This window comes from Sturnira hondurensis, unplaced genomic scaffold, assembly GCF_014824575.4.
Source record: "Sturnira hondurensis isolate 20B ecotype Veracruz unplaced genomic scaffold, ASM1482457v3 Scaffold0004136, whole genome shotgun sequence".
Taxonomy (NCBI): domain Eukaryota; kingdom Metazoa; phylum Chordata; class Mammalia; order Chiroptera; family Phyllostomidae; genus Sturnira; species Sturnira hondurensis.
In genome coordinates, this window is record NW_028076767.1 from 29141998 (window position 1) to 29158208 (window position 16211).

The following is a 16211-nucleotide window of genomic DNA, read 5'->3' on the forward strand; positions in this document are numbered from 1 at the left end:
CCTAGCAAGCCAATCTCAGGTGTGTTGAACCATGCCTGACACTCACTAAGTGCTAGAGAGGCGTCGACTGGCTCTGAGGAGGCCTCTTGGGGGACAGAGGAGAGGGCATGGATAAGGCACGCGGCCCGGGACATCAATGAACTTGAATTCACTTCCTGCAGCCTCCCAGGGACCAATGCATTCCTGCAGGAGAGCTTAATACTGTTGAAATCAAATTCCTTTTTTAGCCCAGACTGCTGATGAGGATGGGCTAATGCCAATGATAACTGTTGGGAGAACTGAGGAAAAGGGACTGGGCAGGGGGAGCGGTGGGCTGGCTGGCAGGGGCATGCTGGCTTCCCCAGCCCTTTTCCAATGTCCTTAACCAGCTGGGACCACTGTTCTGAGCATCAGTACCCCCAACCCCTCTGGCACAGGTGAACTGGCTGCCCTTCCCCCTGTGAATTTCAGGGACAAATAGAGCCAGGAGCCTGGTACCCCTATTTTGCAGATGAAAGCACCGCTGCAGGGTTTTTATTGCGCACCTACTTTGCACCAGGCACTTTCAAGTCTTCCCAGCTGGTAGGTTTCATTAGGTCCACTTTGCAGATGAGGAAATCAAAGCTTGGGGAGGGCAGTGACTTGCCAGGAGGTTGCGTGGCCTTGTGTGTCTCTTCCCTGATGGGTCTCAGCTGGAGCGAGCCATTCGGGCACACGTGTGTGACTCGTTCCAGGCCCCGGCCAGGTCGAGCCTGTCTAGGGTGCTGACTTTGTGTCTTCAGTGTCTGGGGGGGTGTCAAAAAATGCTACTCATCAGTCCAGAGGGCACTGTCCTGTTGTGTCGGGTTAGGACACACAATCCTGGTTCCTGCTGCATCACGGGAATCACGCACGCTGGCCTGTTTACACACCTGGCAGGAGCTCTGAGACAGCGGAAAGTTGGCGGGGCCTCAGAGGAGCCATTCCGAAACCAACGGGGCAACAGGTCAAACCCGGTGGGGAGAGAGAGCATGGTGGGGGCACCGGGGAGGGTTCTGGGACCACCTGGCTGCAGGAGGCTGCGGAAGTCCCTCTGCATCCGCCCTGGGCCTCCGTCTTCCCAGCTGAGAGATAAGAGGGCCGGCAACACCGGTCCCAGCTCAAATCTTTCATGAATTGGCCACAGTCTGGGCTTCTAGAAAGTACATGTCATCTGAAATCAGAGCTACCTGGGTTCAAGTTCAAATTCGTTCATTCACCTACTTACTGAATACCTTCTCTGTGTCACACGCTGTCCTAGGTACTAGGGCTGCACCTAGGTACCAGGGCTGCACCTAGGTACCAGGGCTGCACCTAGGTACTAGGTGTAGGGAACACGACAGACATGGGCCCTGCCCTTAAGGCGCCCCCAGCCCTATGGGGGGAGGCAGATGATGGACAAATAGTGATCATTTCAGTTTGGGGTGAATGCCACAAAGGAAATAAAAACAGGAGGCTGTTTTAAAGAGCGTTTTGTGGGACGGGGAGAGCAAGTGTTCTTAGGGATGACCAGAGGGTCCAGCCGCAGAAGATCAGAGGTAACACTCAGGCAGAGAGCAAGTGCAAAGGCCCGAGGCAGGAACCAGCTCCGCACGTCAGAAGAACCAAAAGAACTCAACGTTATTCTCTTACAGTTTTACAGGCCAGAGAAGTCTGAAATCATTCTCTCCAGGTGAAAGTCAGGGTGTCCTCAGGGTTGGCTCCTTCTGGAGGCTCTGGGAGAGAATCTTTCCTTGCCTTGCAGCTTCTAGAAGCCGCCTGCATTCCTTGGCTGTGGGCCCACCTCACATTCCCTTCTGACTTTGACCTTCATGCCTCACATTTGTACAGACCATGTGATTATGTTGGTCCACCCAGATGGTCAGAATCATCTCTGCGTCTGAGGTTCCTTCCCTCGATCACATGTACAAGGTCCCTTTTTCCATGTCAGGTGACATCCACCCATCCCGTAGGACACGGGCATCTTTGGTGGGCCGCTGTTTGGACAATCCCAGGCCAAGAGATTGCCTTCACTTGTCAGACACCAAGGGGCATGGTGGAAAGTAGGTCACCTAGGTGTCCCTCTTGTTTCACAGACAAGGAAATCAAGAAACGAGGCAGAGGGCCAACCCCACACATCTCCAAACAGGATACAGAGATACAGGATGCAGCACAAATAGTGCCCCCTTTTTATTACAATAGCACAAGCACACCCTGTGACGTTTTAGGTGAAATGTGCAAATTAAAACTATGACTTATTACACCCATATTATTGCCCTACCAACTACACTCAGCAGGCCTTCCTTCTGCTGGACCCTGCTGGACAGAGGCGGGCCACGAGTCCAGTATTTCTTGCAGTGAAGGGGGGCCAGCTGTGGGAGGCTTGGACAGTCAAGGATAGTCAAGACCGTGGACGTTACTCCCTTTCTGCTTCCTTCTTCAATTTCCCTCCAAAACACGGTCTCAGTTTGGTACTGGCTTATCTTTAACACCTCTCTTGATCACATCCTTCCCTTTGTAACAAAAAAAGGGGCAGGTCTCTGGCCCCCAGCCCCAAGCAGGCTGTAGGTAGCCGTATGTAGCCAGAATTAACCAGCACAGGATATTTATTTCCGTATTGCTAGTTTTCTTCTATTAGTTGTTCGTGATCCTGGTCTTCCTTACACGGTATGGACATAAACTTTTTTCCAAGTCATCGTATTTATGTATTTTTAAGAAGCAGGGGCAGTAAGGAATTAACATAAAACATGAGTAAACCATAGGAAGGTGCATGTAATTAAGTAGTAAGAGGATCTGGCCAGAATGTTGTGGGTGGTATTTGGATGATGAAAACAAAATCAGAGTCCACGCTATTTGGGGGGTGCATGTGGACAACACCCCTGTCCCAGTTCTCTGGGGTTCAAGGAAATGACACAGGTTAAAAGCACTAGGCAGTGTCTGGGCAGAGAAGATGTTTGATTCACAAGGCTGGGCTTATCATTTTGGGGGGATGGGAGGACACCCATATTAGGGGAAGACTCACAGGGCTCTCAGAACCCTAGCCAGCCTGTCTGCTAAAACCCAGGACCAAGAGAAGAGAAGATATCAAACTAATATTTAGTAGCTGTGTGACCTCAGGAACACTACCTAACTTCTCTGTGCTTCACTTTTGTCATCTGGAAAAATGAGGGTAATTATTATTCCTGCTTCTTATGGCGTAGGTGAAAGGTAAATGACCTAAAATGTGAAAGGCATCTAAAATAACATAAGATAAATGGGAGAAATGAGGGGTTATTATTACTAAAAACTCCCACTAATGTTTGGCACTGCACCGGACAATTTCTGTAGCTTCTCTGAGTAGTTCTTTGGGGGGTGTAAACCCTCCCCATTTCACAAATGAGGAAGCCGAGGCTCACAAGTGTGAGGTCGCCAAGTCAGGCTCCCTTGCCTCGTAGTTTCAGAGCCACAACTCAAACCCGAGTCTTTCCAAATCAAATCCACACTAACTTCTCGGAGTCTCAGTTTCCTCATCTGCAGAATGGGAGAGTCAGAACTTACATTGAGCATTGAATAAAAATGCAAAAAGTTACGGTGCAGGCATAATGTACGACTTCGCTGGGCCCAAATAATAAGCAAGGAGGAAGCTAATATTATGACCATGTTATAGATGAAGAAACTGAGGCCCAGAGAAGTAAAACGACTTGCCCAAGGTCACAGAACAAGTATGTGGAATGAGAATTCGGGCTCTGATCCCAAACACTCAAAACTGAGAACGAAATGACCATTCTCCTGGTCACCCTTCCCAAATGCCCCCACCCAAGAATCAGGCAAATGCAAAGAAGCGGGTCTCTGATCTTACAGGTGCACTACCACTCCCTAAAAAGACCCCCCTAGAACAAGTCTGCTGCTGCCTTTGTACCAACTGGGAAAGGGGGCTCTCCCTCGGGTGGATCCAGCCTGGCACTGGGATGCGTGGTTTTGCTTGTGGAGGTTTGGCTTGAGGTGGAGTTATTCATTTTGCCTCCTCCAGGCCCCTGTGCCACACACAGGCTGCACAACACTCTGTAGCAGGCCTGCCTGGAGCACCCCCAAACTCCTCCTCCTCAGAACATCCTTAGAAAGAATGACCGGGGGGCACCCACGGTCAGAACTCGCCAGAGGGTCAGTCCGGCTAAATCTGCTTTCGGTGGGTGGAAGGCGGCCAAGGTGGCAAGCCTTCTCTGCAAACACACGGGGCTGGCACTTATTCGCCAGCCTGCTTTGGTAGTCTCGTCTGTCCCCACTAGCTGCCCAAGGCCAGTCCCCCCAGCAACATCCCGACTTCCCAAGTCTCCAGCATTCTTCATAGCAAAAGCCCGATCCCCAGTGGCGCTGGAAATTGCAACCGCTGCATTCCAGAAGCGCACCCCACTCCTTCTCATCCCCGCTGACAGCGTTTCCAGCCAGGAGGACAAATGTGAGATTGTTCCTCCCCCCACCCATCTGCCCTTCAGATTAACCCCAGCCTTCCCAGAGACCAGCTCACCTGTTGCCATGGGCCAGGTACATGAGAACCAACCCATTCAACTGATCAGACTCCTAGGACCCCAGAGCCACAGTGGCGTGGAAAACCAGGACCCAAACAGGGGTCAAGGGCAAACGCCCAAACATCTCAAACCTCTTTCCTGACCTGATATCTGCAGTTCCCCCAATTTTGCATAAGTTTTGGGGAACCCATATGTGCAATATGACTTGCATTGGTGCTTCCAGAATCTCTAGGTGTGCGAGGCTTAGAAGTGGCGATCTGATGTTGGGGGTGGGGGTGGGCACTGAGGACCCTGGCCTTGAAGCTCCATTTGCACAGTCAGCATATTGTCAAACCAATAGGCTTTGGAAGAGTTATCGCAGGGTTGAAAGTGAGTAAGATCACACAGATTGTTCTGAAGCTGTGTTTGCCTAAACAACCCACTCTGTTTGTTTCAAATGTATGTCACGGATCAATAAAAACAGCTGTGTTCTCTGTTCAATGCTCTCTCGGGATGTTTTTATTCACAGCGTGCATTAGGTTGAGAAACAGGTCAGTTGTTAATATCTAAAATATATATATATGGAGGAGGGGCTTCAAAGATGCTGATGGACAGGGGCCAAGATCTCCCAAGAAGCCTGACTTCCCTCCTTATCTGTTTGTCAGCCAGCCATGTAAAGAGGCAGTGACATCTAGGGCCACCAGAAGGTCCCCACCAGGGGACCAGGAGAGGTTCCCATTCATTTATGACGAAGGGAAGAGTAGAAAGTGCAATGATTAGAAGCACAGACCCTGCATCTGGCCTCGTACAGGCTGTGTGACCTTGGGCAAGTCACCCAACCTTGCTGAGCTTCCATTTTCAATAGGAAAGCTAATGGCAGCTGCCCTTCTGGCTATGTGGACGTTACATAGCACAACGCCTGTGAAGCTCTTAGCATAGTGCCTGGAAGCAGTAAGAGTGAAGCATTCCATGAAACACCTTGCTCATCAAGCTACCGCCATCGCAGGGGGTTACAGGCACTCCTGCTACCCCTGCACGCCGGGGGTTCACAGGGACGCGGATCCACTGCGCAGCTAACGGAGCTTCACACTCCTTTCCCAAACTCCACACTCAACCGTGCATTTGTAAATCTGCGTGCCTGTTCTTAAACAGAGCCCCTCGAATACTTTGGACTTCAGGCCCTGTAACTCCTGGATCTGCTCCCGAGTTCAAAGATCTTGCTAGAGGGCAAAGCAGAGAAAAAAGTTTCCAGAACCCTTTGCTGCAGAGAGAGACCTTGTGCGTGTTTTATCATTTCTTCCCTGGAGCTCTGCAGACCCATCCATCCTCGCACCAGGGACGGGGATCGCCCCACTTTACAGGCAAGGAGAGTGAGAGCCTTAAAAGAAAGGAGGTCGGTCCAAGATCCTGAGACCAGCGAGTGGCTAGGACGGAGTGCTTTTTGAAAAAGTGACCTAATTCTATTCGCATTCATTGTTCTTCTGTTCCCGGTCCAGAAAGTCTAGTTGCAAAGTCTAGTTGGACAATTCCGCACTAAAGGACTCGCTGTGTAGCAGCTCTGAGTCTCCTGGGCACCACCTGGTATCACCTCCTCACTCCCGAAGCCCCAGGAGGGTCCCTTCCTCCAGGCACTTCTCTCTGAACACCTGTCCCTGTGCTGGCAGGTGCTGGGTAGTGCACTAAATGACACCCTCTCATTACTTTTACTTTTATGAACATTTAATATCTCACTGGGGGATGGGGAAGCAACTTCCTGGAAGTAGAAGCCTTGTCTTATGAGCCCAGGGTCTTCCCAGGGTGCCTCAGAGGGAATGGGCACAAGTGAGGGGCCTGCCACAGAGACCTGCTGTAGCATCTCCTTCCGGCCCCCGTAGGTAGTGATTTTCGTTCGACACTCTCAGCATCATCCTGCAGCCTTTGATCTTCAAGACTTTTCTTTTGAGAGTCTGGAAATAGCTCAGTGTGTCAGGCTCTGCATTCTGACAAGCTAGGGACCAAACCTTCCACTCTGCTGGCTGTGCGATTCTGGGCAAGTCACTGCACCTCTCTGAGCCTCGCTCTTCTTCTCTGAAAAATGAGGTAAATAATCCTCTCGCTGGAAGGGGCACTGGAAAAGTAAAGGGACTAAAAAGTGAAGGGATTAAGAAGTACGAACTGGACGTTACAGAATAGTCATGGGGATGGGGCACAGGGAATATAGTCAGTAATATTGTAATAAATATGTACCTTGTATGGTGTCTGATGGGTATTAGATTCAACAGGATGATCACTCCATAAGTTATATGAATGTCTAACACCGGGTTGTACACCTGAAACTAGTATAATATTCTATGTCAACTGTAATCGAAAAATAAAAACGTCTTTTAATAAAAGAAAGGATGGAATGAGATGAAACACATAAGGTAAAGCTTAGCCCTGTGCCTGGCTCCTAGTAAGTGTTTGTTAAATTTGGCTGCCCCCATTGCACAAGGCACCTGGATTAAGACCCACCAGTGCCTTATTAGGCAGTTACTGCATACCAGGCTCAGTGCTAAGAGATTTACATATACAGTCATGTGCCACCTAACCATGGGAGAAAATACATCTTCAGGCAATCTCATCACCCCGCGGACACCACCAAGTGCATTTACACAAACCGAGATGGTCTAGCCCAAGCGTCCCAACTTCAGCCGCAGACCAGTATCGGTCCATGCATGTCAGGAACTTGGCCGCACAACAGAAAGTGAGCTTGAATGGAATGCTCTTGAATCACCTGAAACCAACCCCTACCACCCCAATCCGTGGAAATATTGTCCACAAAACACACCCAGGCTGCATGGTCTAACCTACTGCTCCTGGGCTACAAACCTGTGGAGCAGGGTAGTGTACCAAGCTGGGGGAGATTAAATGAAGCACGTGAGGATGTTATACAATCAAAAGATTGTACGCATGTGATGTGGGAAGCTGCTGCCGGGATAACAGGGCTTACCGCTTACAGCAAACTTTGCTTTTGTAAGTAGAAATAACAATAAAAATAACAATGAAAAGTACAGTAGAGTGTGGAGGGAAAGGGGGCCACATCCCGCACCTGACGAGCTCAGGGGAGGCCTGCATAGTGGGCCTGACAAACTCAGAGACCGAAAGTAATCTCATGGGATGGTCTGAACGTAAAACTTCCTAACCAGATGTGAGTCAGGGCAGGTGGACTTGTCCTGGGCCCGGGGTCCTTGACTGTTGTCTTTTTTGCATCTACAATAACAGGCCATTGGGATGTTGGAGTGGTCCCTTTTTACCCAGACTCCTCAGGGCACAATATCCCGCCAGAGCAGGGGACCCCAGGACCCCTCCTGATATCCTGTTCCTCACACACCATCGCTACGTGCTGGAAACGTGCGTGGTTCACTGTCCTGACCCACCCGGTAGAGGTGCAGTCTCCCATCCTTATCCGATCTCAGAGACGCCCCTGCTTTGCTCCCTCCCACCGCCTTAATCCACCACCAGTCACCCCCTGGCCCCTGCCTTGCCCCCTCCTTTGATCCTAATCTATAAAACAAACTGGGAAACTGCCACCCTCCAGCCTTTTCTCAGTCCACTGAGATCTTGCTTCCCTGCCGTTGTCATCAGTTCGGCCCGAACGAACCCACAGAAATTCTCCCCGGGTTTGGACGTTTCGTACGTTGACAACAGCAAAGCGTCAGCCAGCACCCTAGTCATGCACTGTCGAGCATCGCACACTGCACGTAACTGCACGTTCTGTGCTTTCATGGGACAGGCAGTGCGGCGGGCTTGTTTACCCCCGCATCTCCACAAACGCGTGAGGATGGGCACCAGGTTCATCGGGGTGATCACTTCATAAGTTACATCAATGTCTTATCGCCCACCGGGTTGTACACCTGAAACTCACATAACATTGCCTGTCAACTGTAACTGAAAAATAAAAACATTTTAATGAAAAGGTTAAATGAGATGAAGCCTGTAAGGCAAAGCTCAGCGCTACATGGCCTGGCATACAGTAAGTGCCTAATAATGGTGGGTCGTAATCCAGGTGCCTTGCCTGATGGGGGCAGCCAAGTTCAGCAAACACTTAGTAGGAGCGAGGCGCAGGGCTAAGCTTTGCCTTACACGCTTCATCTCATTCCATCCTTCCTTTTCTTAAAATGTCTTTATTTTCCCATTACAGTTGACATTCAATATTATATTTGTTTCAGGTGTACCAGCCGGTGATTAGACTTATGAAGTAATCACCCCAATAAATCTGGTGCTCGTCTGACCTTGCTCCTAGTAAATGTGTATTGAACTTGGCCCGGGTGTCATTGCACCAGGGTGGCCACATGTCACTTGGGCAACAGGAATTTTCAGCTCCATCGTAATCTCAGGGGACCACCATTGTATACACCACTGAAACATCGTTATGCTTCTGTGTAGTTGCTCAGTTTATTTTGCCCATTAGATTCCACACCTAAGTGAGATCATATGGTATTTGTCTTTTTCTGACTGGCTTGTTTCACTCAGCATGGAGCGGATTGACAGCTGTCAGAAGGGAGCAGGGAGGGGGCACTGGATGAAAGATGATGAAGGGATTAGCCAAAGGACCAGTATGCATGACCCACAGACACAGAAAGAAGGAAGGCGGGTCAGGGGCTGGGCAGAGGTGGGCAAAGGGGGAAAATGAGGACATATGTGATAATGTCAACAATAAAAATAGCACCTCGTTATGCTTTCCTGGCACATGACCATAGCCTCATTTAATACTCACTACAACCTTAAGGGTTGGCACTATCATTTCCCCCAGAGAGGTTAAGTGACTTGCCCCAGGTCACACAGCTTGGCCTTCACTAAGTGTTCATTGTGATCACCGAGGAAATGGGCCACAAACAGCAGCCAAGCCTATAGTTGAGCTCCAAAAGAGAAATCCTCCCCGGAAAGGCGAGAACATCCAGAAAGCTGGGTGGGATTCCGGCTCCAAGGAGCAGCCTGGAGAGGGTAGGAGCGGTGGGGGCGTTCAGAGCATCAGGTAGGAGAGGGTAGAGGGGGAACTGGTGAAACCTGCCTGGACTAGGACCTCATTGGTCTCCACTCTCAGCTCGCGGAGGCTTGGGAAGAGAGGGTCCCACCGGCGGCGCTGCCCCGGAGGCGGGACTGGGGCTCACCGGCGGAGGAGGCGTTACCTTGACCGGGAGGGTGAAGACCACCGGCAGCAGCGCCAACGGCGTGACCAGCAGCACCAGCAGCCGCCGCCGGCTCCACAGCTTCTTGGCCACCGCCGCCAGCGCCGCCATCTGTGCAGTTGCGGGGGAGCAGGCCGGCCTGTACTGCAGGATCCCGTACCACGGGCCCCTTTAATAAAGCCGGGGGGCGGGCCGGGGAGGGGACTGCGCTTGGGGACCAGCCATCTCTCCCTACTACCCTCGGAGAAAAAGGGTGGCGCTCGCCCTCCGCACGCCCAGTCCCGCGACTGGGTGAAAGAGGCCAGAAAAGTTAAGAGTTAGGCACCATAACTAGGCACCGGACTCCAGCCCTGAAGGCACTTTGGCCTCGGGTGGAAGCCTCGACGATTTTCCAGTTCTGTGACCTGGGGCAACTGGCTTAATCTTTCCTCGTCGCTGTTTATTAGCTCGTGAAATGTGTGATAGTGATGGCCTGAGGACCAAGGCACTCAAGAATATTAACAGGATTCAAATCCTGGCTCAGTCTGCCACGGGGTAGCTGCGTGGGCTTGAGCAACGGGTCTCGGAGCCTCAGTTTACCCCCCCCCCCAGAGTGAGAGTGACGATCATGTCGGTCCCCGACTGAGGACAGGTCTGTGGGACAGTGTAACCGAGATAATGTGCTTAAGTGCCGTAGCACAGTGCTGGGCACTGAACAAGCCCTCGGTGGGAAAGATCGTGTATCAATATAATTATTGATAATAATGATAATAAAGATAATAATGATAATAAAGACCGAGTATCAATATCATTATCATAATTTTATTTCCTCCCAGGGTGGGTGAGGCACCTGCAGGTGCGAACTTGAAGGAGTCCTTCCCTTCCTCTCGGATAAACGCGGGGACTCCAACTGCTGGGTTGTACGGGAGTTTCCAAAGTGCGCCCCGCTGTGTGTTTCTATCAGTGATGCAGTTTCTCCACATCCTTGCCAGCGTTTGGTGTTGTCGCCGGTTTTATTTTAGGCATTTTGAGAGGGGTGTACAGGCTGCATTGTGGCTTTAATCTGTATTTTCCTACGGGCAAATGATGTTTAAGGTCTTTCGGTGCCCCTCTTGGCCATCTGCATATCCCCCTGGGTGAATTATTTCTTCCTGTCCTTGGCCATTTTCTAACTGGGCCATTCGTCTTCGGCTGTTGCCTTTTCAGTGGTACTTTGTATTTCATACATTCTGGGTAGTGGTCCTCTGGCAGATGTGTCGTTTGCAAATATTTTCTCCCAGTCTTTTCCTCCTCTTAACAGCCTTTCGCAAAGCAAACATTTGTAATTTCAGTGAAATGAAGTTTATCCATTTTTTCTTTTTCTCTTTTCTTTCTCTCTCTTTTTTTTTTTTTTTGAATCATGCTTTTGGTATAATACTCTTTGCATAGCCCTGGATCCTGAAGATTTTCTCACCTTTTTTTAAAAAAGAAATTTGACAATTTATCATTTTGTTTTATATTTAAGTTCATATGTTAATTTTTACATAAGGTGAGAGACTTAGAGTGAGGGTTTTTTTTCCTTATTTCTCTTTTTTCCTGTTATTGACCAGTGGCTGCAGCATATTTGTTCAAAAAGGTTTTTTGGTTTTTTCTCCCATTGAATTGCTTTTGCACTTTTGTCAAAAGTCAATCAGACATGTGTGATAGATCTATTTATGGATTCTTTATTCTGTTCCATTGATCTAATTGTCTTTCCCTCCTCCAATAGACTACGCAGTCTTTTTTTTTTTTAAGATTTTATTTATTTATTTATCTTTAGAGGGGAAGGAGAGAGAGAGAAACATCAATGTATGGTTGCCTTTTGTTCATCCCCTGCTGGGAGTTGGCCTGCAGGGAACCGGCATGCAACCCAGGCATGTGCCCTGACTGGGAATCGAACCGCAATCCTCTGGTTCGCAGGCCGGCAAGACCACGCAGTCTTGATTTCTGTCAGTGTATATGACGTCTTTAAATTGGGGAGACTGATTCCTCCTGTTTTATTCTTTAAATATAATTATTTTAGCTATTGTATTTCCTTTGAACTTTCATGTAAATCTTTAGAATAATCCTGTCTATCTATATCTACAAAAAATTCTTGTTGGGATCTTGGTAGAATTACATTAAATTTGTGTATCAATTTGGAGAGAATTTACAGCTTTTCTGTTGACTCTTCTAATCCATGAGCATGGTATGCCTCTCAATTTATTTAGAATTCTTTAATTTCTTTGATCAGCATTTTTGCATTTTTAGGCTAAAATTCCTACATATTTTGTTGGAGTTACATGTGTTACATTTTTCAGTGCATTCATGTTCACTGCTAGTATACAAAAACAGAACTGAATTTTGTGTGTTTATCTTGTATCAATTTATTTATTACTTCTAGGAGAGTTTTTTGTTTTGGGTTTTTTTTGGTCAAATTCTTGGGACATTCTACCCAGACAACCATGTCATCTACAATAAGGACAGTTTTATTTCTTCCTTTTTGATCTGTATGCCCTTTATTTACTTTTCTTGCCTTATTGCACTTTCTAGCACCTCAAGCATTATGGCTGAATAAGAGTGTGAGAACAGACACTTGTGTGGTTCACAATCTCATGAAGAAAGCATTCGGTCTTCTGCCCCTAACCATAGCATCAGCTGTGTTTGGTACATGCTCCTTAGGATGAGTTTCCTAGTGGATACGCTTTTTATTTAAACATCCTTTGGGCTGAGATGATAATTGGTTGAAACTGGAGTAGCAGTGGCAGATTTGGTAAGAAATGATCCAATTCTTGATGTATTTTGGCAGGAGGGCAGGAAGGCCTTGCTGACAGTCTGATGAGGCCAGGAGAGAGAGAAGCCGGGGCTATGATGTAGAGAGATAGTGGAATCTTTCTCACAGTGAGAAGCATACCAGTGAAGAAACACAGACTGTTTCCTGTTGTGCCACACAGCGTTGAAATAATGACATTTCATCCCACAGAGTGAAAAGTTTTCCCTGTGTCAGTTCCCTGTAACTTTATTACACCATGAAGAGGGTCTCGGTTGGGTGTTTGTATCCCTTTAACACCTCAGCACTGGGGCAGCTCTGGTAACAGCCCGAGAAGGCTCGAGAGCCAGAGGCTTTGGACAACATCGGACAGTAATGATTGATTTTTATTTTATTTATTCTTATCATTACTTTTGACTTAGAGCAAGTGAATTTTGTTGTTTATTAAAGCCCATGATTTATTTTTTAACATCTTTATTTTAAATTAAACCCACTGAAGTTTACAATGTGAAGCCCCTCCAAGGAAAATATCAAGTAACCCCTGAGGCAGAGTGCATGTCATAGCAAAATCCCAAAACCTGGATGCGAAGGTCTGAAACTCGGGAAGATAAGAGGTGGTGAGAGAAAGCCCCAGAAAGGGATGGGGTGCGCACTTCCTAGCTGGGTCATGTTTCCATGATTCCTGGAACCCTGGGTAAGTTATTTCCAATGGACCCTGTAGGCTGTGCCAAAACTTTCTCCCATGTCCTTTCAGACTAGGGACCTGACTGTGAACTAGCCCAATAGCCAGCTTCATCAAAGGTTTCAGCCAGGTTCACATCAGACAACAGTGGATGGAGGAAAAGGCCCTGGGGAGAGTACTTTGGACATTCGAAGCCTGGGAGTGGGAGGATGGGGTACCCCAAACTGGAAAAACTATTCCCGGGGGGTTTGGACCAGTTAGCATCACAGAAACTCTGGTCCATTCCCTGAGTGGACACCTCTGGCCTGGCTCCTTGTTCTGGAACCAGTTAAGAGATTAAGAGTATAATACTTGGTATTAGAGCACAGGTTTCGATCCGGTGGCTCAAAAGTAATAATAATATTGTTAGCAATAACAAGAACATACACTGCATGGACCACATGCCAGGCATGGTTTCTAGTGCTTCCCATGGATAATCTCTTTTAACCCTTCCAACAGCCACCTGCATGAGATGAAGCTACACTGAAGTTCTGGCTGCACCACTTGCTTGTTGCACAGCCCAAGGCAAGAAGTTTGATGCCAATGGGCCTCAGTTTCCATTTCTGAAATGGGAATGAGAATAGAATGGAAGTAACAGAGATGTTTGGAGAATTCACAGGCAAGCATGTAGCACAGTACCTGCCCACAGTCGGTGCTCAATGAGTGACAATAGTTAGTGTTCTGCTGGCTACAGATGGCACTTTCCAAGGAGACACCAGTGAGTGTTCCACCCTGGATGTGCATGGTGTGCTCCTCGGACTCACACTCTGCCCACTCTGGGGGTTCTGGACCACTCAGGGTGGGGGTGGGGTCTGTCTCACCTCTCGACAGTGGGTGGGGGCTTACGATGAGCCAATGAACAGAACCTGGTAGATGGATGCTAGAGATTGCCAAGGCTGAGCTACAGAGGGCGCAGCTTCTGCCCAGTTCCCTCAGCCTTGAGTCCTTTGCCCTTGAACCAGCCACCATATTTGGCATTCAAACTAAACCAGGAAGAAAGACCAACCAAAGAGAAACCAAGGGTCCTGACAAGCAGCTAGTGATGGTGAACTGGAGGAGTGATTCAGCCTTCAGATGACTCCAGTCCCCACCCCAGGCCACACCCACCTTTGAGTTCTTCAGCTGATGCCCTATCCAATCAGAGATAAGACAACCCTGTACCGCCCACCCAGATTTCTGATCCACATGATCTGTGAGCATAAAAAGTAGTTGTTTTGTGCCACTAAATCCAGAGCAATTTGTTACACAGCAATAGTTAACTACTGTTCTCACCTGGAGAAGAGCTTCTTAGAGGAAGGAGAGTCCGCAAGACAGGAGCCCGCCAGCGGGATGGCCTAGAGCACTGCGGGAGGGAAGGGGGCCCAAACTGGGCCCTCTAACTTCCTTCGTCTCTCCGCCCTTTCCACTGAAGAGGAAGTAGAATTGGGAGGGAATTCTTAAAGAACTTCCACAGTCAGTGGACGATTTGATTACCATTTATTTTCTTTCCCTAGTAGGTATGCCCATTGGACAGATGGGGCAATTTAGGCTCAGAGAGATTGAGACAACTGTCCAAGGTCACACAGCTAGTGCATGGTAGAGCTGAAATTCCAGCGATAAACACTGCTACTCCACCACAGTCCATTTTTAATAAGTGAATAACAATCTATGTACACTATGCATTATGTATCGATTGCAGTCATCGGCCCAGTTCCTGAGGGCTCACTATGTGACCAGCACTGTGCTGGGCACTTACATAAGTGACCAGGTGCTGCCTGCCACCCTCTCAATGACTGTGCACTACCCTCTCTGTGACCTTTTCTCTGCTCTTTGAATATGCCAAGTTCTTTTTTAAAAAAAACACATTTTATTTATTTATTTTTAGAGAGAGGGGAAGGGAAGGAGAAAGAGTGGGAGAGAAACATCAGTGTGTGGTTGCCTCTCATGTGTCCCCCACTGGGGACCTGTCCTGCAACCCAGGTATATGCCCTAACAGAATTGAACCGGCGACCCTTTGCTTGACAGGCCCATGCTCAATTCACTGAGCTATACCAGCCAGGGCTTAAAAAAAAAAGATTTTATTTATTATTTATTTATTTTTAGAGGAGAAGGGAGGGAAAAGAGAGGGAGAGAAACATCACTGTGTGGTTGCCTCTGGAGTGACCCCCACTGGCACGCAACCCAGGCACATGTTATGACTGGGAGTTGAACCAGAGACTGGCCACCTGCTTCTCAGGCTGGCGCTCAACTACTGGGCCACACCAGCCAGGGCTGAATATGCCAAGTTCTTTGCATCAGCTGCTCCCTCTGCCTGGGTCTCACTTTCTCCCACCTTCCTATCTGGCTGATTCCTACTCACTCAGGTCTCAGCTCAAGCGTCACCTCCTCAGAGGGGCCTCCACGATCACCTAATCTGATGAAACACGGCCTCCCTCACTTGCTCTGTACAAAATCCTCCTGACCTATTTCCTCTGCAACATGGTTTATCGTTTCCAATTATGCCCTGCTGGATTAAACCCTATGAGAACAGAGTCCAAATTGTTTCTGGCCACATCCCCAGTGCCTGGAACAGAGCCTGGGACACAGTAGAGGTTCAAGAAATATTGAGTAATTAAACCTGCTTTAAATCATCGTATTTTGTTATCAGGAACATCCATTAGGATTCTGGGTATCACTCATTCAACACAAATTAATTGAGCAGCTACTGTGTATCAGGCACCATCTGGAATGCTGGCCTACCGCAGCGATCCAATAAGGCAAAAGCCTCTGCTCCTACAGACACTTCCTTTTAGTGAAGCCTCTAGCGTTCCACACGGCGGTTGGTGCTATGAAGAAAAATGAAGCAGGGGGAGGGAGCACGAGGGGAGAGCTGGCACCAGTTTTTTCCTTTCCCTTCCCAGGAGGGGTTCTCAGTGCCTGCATCCCCCACCACACACACATACACACACACACACACACACTGTACTCACCAAGCCCTGTACCTCGGCCAGCGTCCTTCCATGTGACAGTTGGTGAAGGCCTCTGCAGTTCCAAGAGCAATATTGCCACTGAAGCGAGTCCCCACTGGTGGACCTCAGGCAGCATTCGGGGTAAGTCCCCCCTTGCAATGCCTTGGGGGTGGTCACGCAGCAGTGTGACCCTGCAGGGTCTTCCCTCGC

At 48.7% G+C, this 16211-nt stretch overlaps 1 protein-coding gene across 2 annotated transcripts in view; it reads right to left on the reverse strand.

Moving 5' to 3' along the window:
* The window catches only part of SLC13A3 (solute carrier family 13 member 3), a 60306-nt gene extending 50541 nt beyond the window's left edge, over positions 1 to 9765 (reverse strand). The window contains exon 1 of one of the 2 annotated variants that reach the window (XM_037044203.1): positions 9608 to 9765. In XM_037044203.1, the coding sequence (XP_036900098.1) occupies positions 9608 to 9718 (111 nt within the window). In that variant the 5' untranslated portion in view covers positions 9719 to 9765. Of the gene's footprint in view, positions 1 to 1629; positions 1695 to 9607 lie in introns of those variants that run through there. The other variant, XM_037044204.1, reaches the window with a different exon arrangement.
* Between the last annotated feature and the right edge of the window lie 6446 nt (positions 9766 to 16211).